General features: G+C 35.0%; 1 protein-coding gene across 2 annotated transcripts in view; it reads left to right on the top strand.

Moving 5' to 3' along the window:
- LOC139491502 (uncharacterized) overlaps nt 1-9,093 on the top strand; it is a 24,367-nt gene extending 15,274 nt beyond the window's left edge. For both annotated transcript variants that reach the window (XM_071279233.1, XM_071279234.1), the window contains one exon: nt 2,581-9,093. In XM_071279233.1, the coding sequence (XP_071135334.1) occupies nt 3,153-7,865 (4,713 nt within the window). In that variant the 5' untranslated portion in view covers nt 2,581-3,152 and the 3' untranslated portion in view covers nt 7,866-9,093. The remainder of the gene's footprint in view (nt 1-2,580) is intronic.
- Nucleotides 9,094-9,320: the final 227 nt, after the last annotated feature.

Genomic DNA, 9,320 nt, shown 5'->3' with positions numbered 1-9,320 from the left:
GACAGTTAAACGAGGAAATAATGATCAGCTGATTATGTTGTGCTTATTGCCATAGGAACAACAACCTGCAATTTGTAGAACTGAACCCTATCGAGTGTTGTCTTTTGTGTTAAATTAAGCTTTTCGTGCTATCCACTCTACATCAAGAATTTGTCGATGAAGCAGTATTTTTTTTCATTGATGGGGATTTCAAAAATATAAGCCGAAGTCATGTCAAGTTTGGGATAAGTTAACTCGCCCTAATCTTGTAAATTCTAGTGTAATGAAGCTCTCACGCGGAGAGAGATGTTACAAATTATCTTGTTCACTCCCACGCTTGAATAATAAAACTTATCTGAATAGTCATACATGTTAGCTTTTATCAACAAAAACATCGACAAGAAGCAGCGTTTGCGAAATTTCAGAAGACGGTACTTCCGCTAAGAACATGATGCTGTAATTCAAAACATAATTTTAATTCTTTTTCGTCCGGGAAAATGATATGCTGTTTGTGCTCTTTACCCCCAATGATGCTTTCAAAATTACCTGTCACCTGTTAATTTTGGTTTATTTAATTATTCGTTTATGTATTAAAGTATTGCTTATAGTAGCATTTAGCGCTGTGTACAATTTTGTTACGTGTAACTTCATAGTCCAACCATTAATAAAGTATTTGAAATCCGTTGAATTGGTATAATTACGGATTTAGTAACATTCATGTAATGCTCCAGTTTTAGATACAAATGATATACTTAAAATTGAACATTGACGAAGTTCTTTCGCTAAGTATTTCTCTTTCAAATTAAGATGTTGCACCTGTTGTTTTACATCTGTTTCACTGTCGTTTTGAAACAACTTAATTAATATCTGAAAAAAACTAAGCAAAGATAAAAGACACAGAAAGACAGATATTATCTGGTGTGATTTCATCAACTGATTGTTTGAAATACTTACTTTTATCAGCAGTCAACTCAATCTTTTAACATCATATTACAGTACTTGACATCAAAGTATAATAGCTGATTTGATATCTATGACACTGATTAAAATATTCACCCTAGCAAAAACCCAGCATAGTCGTATATGTTATTTATTTTTTCAGTAATAATTTAAAGCATAGACAGAAAATTATGATAAAAAAAATAAAAAAAAATAAAAGAAATTCATGATAATATTTTTTTAATCGATCAAGTATTAGAATCCCCCATGGAAGCGATAGCCCTACATGTATCTTTTACACCAAGATATTATTGTCAATGCAGAATGATATTTTTCTATAATAGGGGGTCTATAATTTAGTAGGGGGATCTTTCATCGATTTGACCATATGTTATTGAAAAGCATAATAATTACAGGATATTCCATTTCAATTAACAACATCTTGGTGCAAGTATCTTTATAGTATAGTGTTAGTTCTAAGTAAAATGAATTCAATATTTTTTGATTTTTATAAAAGGAGAAAAAGGGGGGGGGGGAGTTTTTTTTGGGGGGGGGGGGGGGGGGGGTAGGATGAAAAAAATATTCTGCGTGGTTTTTTTTTTGTAATCTCTGTCCTGCCTTCTTATTTTTCTCTCTATTTGGTATTATTTTTTTATTAGTTTATCCTGATTTTTACATAAATTGTCATCCTGTGTCTATTCTATGTCATTTGTTGTTCGTTGCTATTTGTCTTAATTTGTGCCTATATGCGTAATTGGGACAATTCCTGATATTTTTGCAAATTGAATATTAACAAATCGTCATAAGATTCATTGTTGTGATACTTTCGGCATTTTAACCGATTTAATGTCTTTAATTGAGCAAGTGCAAATAAATTGCATGAACTTTTTCCATATTTTCGCACATTGCAAATTCTTAAATATAGTTATCGTTATGATTTTCCCATTGTAATAATGAGTAAAAGGATATGTGGATATTCGTCATGAAGACAGCAGCCCAACATCAAATGCTATTAAAAGATACCTGTAAGGCAGCATACGTTTTTCCAACAATGAACAGGTGTATATACAAAATACTAAGCTCTATGCTAATAAAGTTGTAAAATTAATTCGTGTTGCTCCGTCTTTTGTTTGTTTGTTGTTAGTGTACTGTTGTTTTCTTTTTCTTATTTAGCCATGGCGCTATCAGTTAATTTTCGTTTCATGAATTTCAATGCCTCGTTAGTATCCTTCGCCCCTCTTTCTCTAGACTTTGAACGATTTAAAGCTTGGTATACGCATATTGTAAAATTATTAAAAGACATATAAAAAATACTTTTTAACAATCTGCATTCAATAATTCTTCAAATGGCAAAACATATGATTTTGGACAGGCATGTGAATATGCGTTGGATTGAAAGAAAAAAACCTCCCCCTTTTGATATCAGTTTTTATAGATCATAATAATTGCAAACCAGAAACACAATAAATAATTATACTAACAATTTCTTCGTTTCAATATTGTACTAGTAACATGAAATGCGAACAATGACCGTGTAACTCCTAGATAGTAGGTGATACTGGAAATAAAAAAAAATAAAAAAAAGTATCTATCTTATTCTCAGACTAGTATTCTCTTATTTCTATAAATATGTTATCAATTTTTTATTTTGTCTGATTTCAGATTTATTATCTTGGAAGAAGTTATAGATTCATACAGATTTCCGCTCATCGCACGCCAAATTTATATAACAAGGATCATTTCAAAATAAATTGAAGAGATAAGATTTCTTCAGAACATTGAACATACGGGCGATAGAAATCACGAAAAACATAAGGAAGGCGACTTAGCAAACAGCGAACTTCAATCAGTGCAAATGAAAAGTCATAAGTCATGTAGATCTCTACGTTTCTAAAGATACTTGTAATGATAAAAAATTCTTTGTATAATCAGGAATCAAAATAAAGAACAAGAATACCTGCTGTCACTATGACGTCAAAATAAATAATCATGCACCACTTGCATTATATTGGGGATTTTGGATAATTAAAGTGATAGTCCCAGAATTCAATATCGGCAGCAATTCGTTGTTAAAGATTATATACAGACTTGTTTTAAAACATACGTTTTCAATCCGTATATTTTTATTGCAGTATTGGCAACATACGCTGCTATTATCATATAACAGTTTTGATTATAAAAAAGTGTGTTAAAACATACATTTTCATATCGCACAGCTTACAATTGATTTAACTATGGCGAAAAATCATAAGCTTATGAAAGAAATATCTGACCAATTTCTATCCTGCAAAATTTGTTTGGAACCATTTAAAAATCCCAAAACGTTGTCATGTCTTCATACATTTTGCTTCGACTGCCTACAGCAACATTTAGATGCAGAAAGTTCCCGGTCTCGTTTTGCTATTTATAATCGTAACATAACATGTCCTCTTTGTAGAAAAAAGACGGAGCTACCGTCCGGAAGTATACGACGTCTCCCGGATAACTTCCTTCTTTCAAATCTTACAGAAATAATAGATCGGAGACGACCGTCGACAGTTCCACCATGCGAAATTTGTCCTTCCGGTGTTCGAGGCAATAATGCATCATCAAAATGTCTTGACTGTTCAAAACTGTTATGTAAAAATTGTGTAAAACTTCATTCAACTACCAAGGTCACTCAAGATCATACTTTAATTGACATTGAAGGTCAAAAAGATATTGAGTGTAAAGAACATCCAGAGGAAATAGTCCGATTTTATTGTGACCCTTGCGACACGTGTATCTGTGTCGTCTGCACATTTCAAGAGCACAGAGACCACGAAATTTGTTCTTTTACAGATGGATATTCACGATATAAAAATTCCATGGAAACTTTGCTAGACAAATGTAAAAAACGTCTGGATGATGTTTCAGAGCGAATTGGCATGATAGATAAATGTGAAAAGACAATAAAAGAAACGCGCGAGAATATACGAGACTTAGCAATTAGTTATATACAGCAAGTTAGACAAACAGAAAAAGAATTGTTGAAAAAAGTTGAATCATTCTTCAGTGAAGATACAGTTAATTTCGTAAACAATAGGGAATGGCTACAGGAAAATGCAGACGGACTACAAAGTGCATGTAACTTGGCGGAAATTGTAATGTCTGACAGAGGTGTCGAAATGCTTCTTCTTAAGAAAGAAATGGAAGAGAAGTTGACCTCATTGTTGGATCCAGGATTACCTGTCGTGCCTCCAGACTTTCAGCCACAAATGATCAGATTTGTTCCAGGTTCTGTGTCATTTGGAACACTGAATGTCAATAATAATAATTCTGAAGAAAACTTGTCTGAATCTATCTGTCGAACGACAGAACTTGTCACATCAGAAACGCAAACGGACCAATTAGAGAATATTGTGAAACAAACTCAAAAGAAAACATCAGAAACGCAAACGGACCAATTAGAGAATATTGTGAAACAAAATCAAAAGGAATCTAAACATTTTTCAACTCAAACAACATTTGAAAAACCTACACAGAAAGAATTTAACACAGAACTCCTTTCGTTCCGTGATAAACTTTCAAGAACAAAACCTCAACTTTCTAATGGATATCAAGAACAAAAGACAAATAAGGTTACAATGGTCGATAGTGCTTTACAAGTTGTAACCGATGCAGGATCTCCAAGTTCTGGAATATGTGTCAGTTGCTGTGAAGAACTAAAAGACAAACCAACTCCCGTTGAATTTGGAGAAGCACCAAAAATTCAAGAAATTATTCTTATGAACAGCTTAGACAAAAGTGGCAAAGAATGGAGGCGAATGCGTAGAAGTATGATCAGAAGCCGACGGGTTCAAACTGACATATCGTTGTCAAATGAAAATGTTGCCATAAGTCATGGATTTACAACCAATGTTGCTCCTGTTTCACGAAGCTTGTCATGTGATGATGTTATTGACGATAAAATAGTCAGGTCAATTGGCCTTGACCCGATTATCATTGAAACGCCCAAATCTACTGTCGCAGAGCCAGCTCGTAAGCGCATGCGTCATAAGACCACAATGACTACTTGTGAAATGAGGCCAGTTGTTCCAACTAGTGAAAAATGTACATTTACAGATCCGCCATCTGTAGGAACGTTTTCTTCTCAAACTGTGATTGAAACTTCGTCAATTCTCACACAAACGCCGAATGTACACAAATCAAGCAAATGTGCAGGAACCGACTTTACAGGTCAATTTGATAAATCGACAACGACACCACAAATAACACTCATGGATAACGAGACCACCATGCCAGTTGTTACCCAGAATACAACAGGAACGTGGACTGAGGTTTTGCAGACTTCAGAACGTGCAGTCTGTACTGAAGGCTGTGAAACCAATGAAATTGGAACTGACATGAGTCATCCAATAAACTGTGACCAAGGCGTACAGATTGTACCGGATCAATGTGATAAAAATATCAATACAGGACCAGTCGATGTAAGAAACCAGAAATCTCAAACTGAGGCTATGGAAGATGCATCAGAAAATCGAAAAAGTTGGCATGGAGGTGGCGGTTTCTTTTCAAAATTATTTAAAGGGAAAGGGTCGGGATCAAATACAAGTCTTTCGTCTACCTCGTCTTTACAAGTAAGCATGGTCGACTCTTCTACAGAGACTAACGAACTAGTTCTCTGTGACAAAGAAACGGGTACACCAGTCCCTGTTTCAATGGACCAATGGACCGAAACTCCAAAACCTGTAATGATAAATACGGGTATATCTCCGCCAAGGCCTTTATACGTAGATTCATGCGTTGAAACAAATCACATTACGTCTATGGACCAAGCAACATATACAGAAGTTGTGCACCATAAAGATGTCGGGGTTGACACTGTCGTTGTTGTACACGACAACGAAACATTGACCGATAAAATAAGATGTCAAGATGCACAAACAACAGTTGACATTAATTTCGAAACCAATGAAACGAATACAGAAAGCAAAATATTGATGGACGCATCTGTTTCGACTGTGGATGACTGGGTTCGGCTTTGTAAACCAGATTCGTACGATGTTTGGACGGCGACACCGTCACCTGATATACTTAACACAGGGACCAATACTAGTTATGTTTCGACGGCGGAAAATGCGACAAGTATATGTCCACACGTTTTAGTCAATAGCGTTGAACGTCCAACCACACCTATCAACGTTGATAAACGAGACTTTGGAACAATGGCCCTGTCATTTGGTCATTCGTCATCTTCTGTTTCGGATGAAATGACACAAACATTTACAGTTGCCCTTTATGATAAATCTGTATCTACTTCCAAGGAATATATACCGGACCATGAAAGAAAAATCGAGAGCTGTGAAATGTCGACGTCTACTGAATCCTTACCATATATTGGACTTTTGAGTGAACTTGAAGGAGACGAATTATTTTTGATACCAGAATCGGCATTTGGGAAGAGATCATCGATTGATTCATTATTTGAAAACGAGGTCGAAATGGTGGATGATTGTACTTCCATGGAAGATCTGGTTCAGGAAGAAATATCAACACAAACATTAGTATCTTCAGGTACATTAGACCAAAGTCTGTTTTCGGATGATGAAAAATTTAAAATGACAAGGGAGGAAAAGGGAGACAATCTCGTCGATGTTGGGGTAAACACCTTACCAAAACTTACCTTTGAAAAGGAAACGTCGACTCCTCTCCGCCATTTGTTTTCGAAAGGTACAATGACATTTTACATATCGAAAACTGATAAATCAACAAGTACTTTTAGCAGTACACGTCAGATTGCTGAGTCCGTATTTAACCAAAGACCAATGCCCGATAAATCTAACAAAGAGACAATGACGACGCACCAAGATCTGAAAGATGCATCAACAGCTACAGAAAGCGTTATAACTGGTGGCAAAATGGCCGAATGTATATCTAAATTAAAGAATGTTTCAGACCGTCTACAAAGCCCTACAAATAAAACAGCTCCAGATGCTCCTTGGACGAAAAATTCAAGCGATAATATTGTTGATATGAAGAACAACGAAGATATACGAAAAAAACAAGTCATGGACCTTGCTAAAGATACTTCAACAAAATCAAAATCAAAAGGAAAGGAAAAGCCATCAAATAGAAAAACACAACCTATTACATCATTGAAGGGAAAATTAGCTCCACCTGAAACAAGCCCAGAAGACATAAAGTCAAAAAGTCTACCACGACATGCATCAACAACAGTAAAAATGGGGAGTCAAAGTAATACTTCAACTCGTAAAACAATGCCTAGATTTAATTCAGCACCTGGAAGAATTGCAACCGTTCCTAACCAACAAGCAACAAAGAAAAATACCAACGCACAACAGCATTTAACACCGAGTAGTAAACTTCCGGTGAAGGATAATCAGGATCGTCCCAAAACACCAGTTGGGACACGTAAAGGGAAATCATCTTTGCCAGCAATAACCGAATCCCGAGCATCATCGGCTAGTTCCGATGCAGATTCGTATGTTTCCGCTGCTTCCGAACAGTCGTCTGATGTACTTGACTTGTCCTCATTAAGAATTCCTAGTCCTCCAACGGTTTCAAATCGAGCATCTTCAAAATCTCCCGTTCCAAGGCGAAAAACCAAAACATCAGAAGACAAAAAAACGCAAAGCAATGTTGGGTTTATGCAAAAACTGTTTTCAAAGAAGAAAAAGCAAGAAGAAGAAAAGACCCCTGCCTCGCCTAAAAGACAACATAAAAAGTTTACTCTGCCGCCGCCGCAGCCACCAGAACCTGTTAAGCCTCCCAAACCACAAAAAACGAAGGCGTTCGTTTATATGCGACAGCGAATTTTCTCAATAGAACATGACAACGAAAAACCTGCGAGAAGAGGATCAAAAGAGGGTCCATCTGATGGGAGACCTATTTCATCAGATAGTTCTTCGTCACAAGTAAGCGCTACCATGGACGACCGCCCACCATCAACGTACGACAACCTATGATTTATTTCAATACCGCTGTTGGTACTTTGGTTTTCGTTACTTTCATAAACAAGTTACCAGTTAGCTTTCACGGGTCTCTTAAGATATATCAGTGAATGAATGATGCAGCCAAAAGAAATATAATTGATTGCTTGGTTATGAACAGTATTTTTTATTTTACTGGAATATCATATATGAATCGCGAATGATTACTCTTTCATTTCTTGAACGCAAACTATTGGTTAAAAAAAACCTGGAGATGAAAATGTGAGGAAGTTTCCAAAATCGGACAACCCAAAATAATTTTAAAATATCTAGATGCACATAACATAGTTTCTGAACTTAAAAAAAATATAAGCACATGTAGATAAATTATAATAATATACATTACCATAACTTTGTAAATGGTCGGTTTCATTGTAGTTTCTTTTTATTAGCTTGCTTTTGTTTTAATTGCAACTTTTATAAATACATTGTTTGAGAACAAAAATCGGTGCTTCATGCTTAAAACACAACAGCACACACTTGATAATTAGCAGAGAGAATTGGCCGTTTCAGAATCTAATGCATCCTGGGTAATATTTTCAAAAGCGTACACCAAAGCGTTTTGATTGGTTTAAAACGTTATAAACAATGAAAATTCAACCAATGACGTAACGTTATTTTCATTTTGGGGTACGAACAATGAAATTACCCATGATGCTTTAGATTCTGAAACGGCCAATTGATTAACTAAGTGATAACAAGAAACTACCTTGAAACAGGTCATATTTATAGTAACTGTGATAACATTGACTCATCAAATTTATATCATTCATAATGTGTCATAAAACGGATTGTTTCTATTCTCGTGTAGAAGAACATGCACTTAAGGGGTTCGATAGAGGGGATTCGTGAATTAATCAATTAATATCACTCATTTTACGTTAAGCATTGTTTTTGTTGATTGGAATTGAACCAAAATATCAAGTAGAATATTATTAAAACACTTCTAGACAAACACATGGGGGTAACAAATAGTAGTTTAATAAATATCTAATCTTTCTAGCATCAAATCGTGCTATTTTTACAGTGCTACAACAATCACTATTTTTGAAAGGTTTATTGTATATCTTTATGTTATAGTTATTAATTTTTTCATCTTGACGCAATCTATTTTATAAATAAACATAAACATGATAAAAACATATCATATAGTAAAAAATCAATTATAAAAAATAGATATTAAATACAAAGAGATAGTATGTAATTTGGATTGTGTTACTTTATTGTCTGGTTGCAATAACAATTATCACTATAATAAACTGGATGTCTTGATGTATGTTAAGAATAAAAAGAAACGTTACTTGAAGCCGTACGGCTTTCAACAATGAACAAAACACATGCCGCATAGAACGCAGTGGGTTTAAACGTTTTAATAGGTACCAACCTTCACCCTTACCTGAAACAATAGTGCAACATCACAACATAGAAAGA

This window comes from Mytilus edulis, chromosome 10 (assembly GCF_963676685.1).
Source record: "Mytilus edulis chromosome 10, xbMytEdul2.2, whole genome shotgun sequence".
NCBI lineage: Eukaryota > Metazoa > Mollusca > Bivalvia > Mytilida > Mytilidae > Mytilus > Mytilus edulis.
The sequence above is the reverse complement of the archived record's forward strand: the minus strand, read 5'-3'. Positions and strand labels throughout refer to the sequence as shown.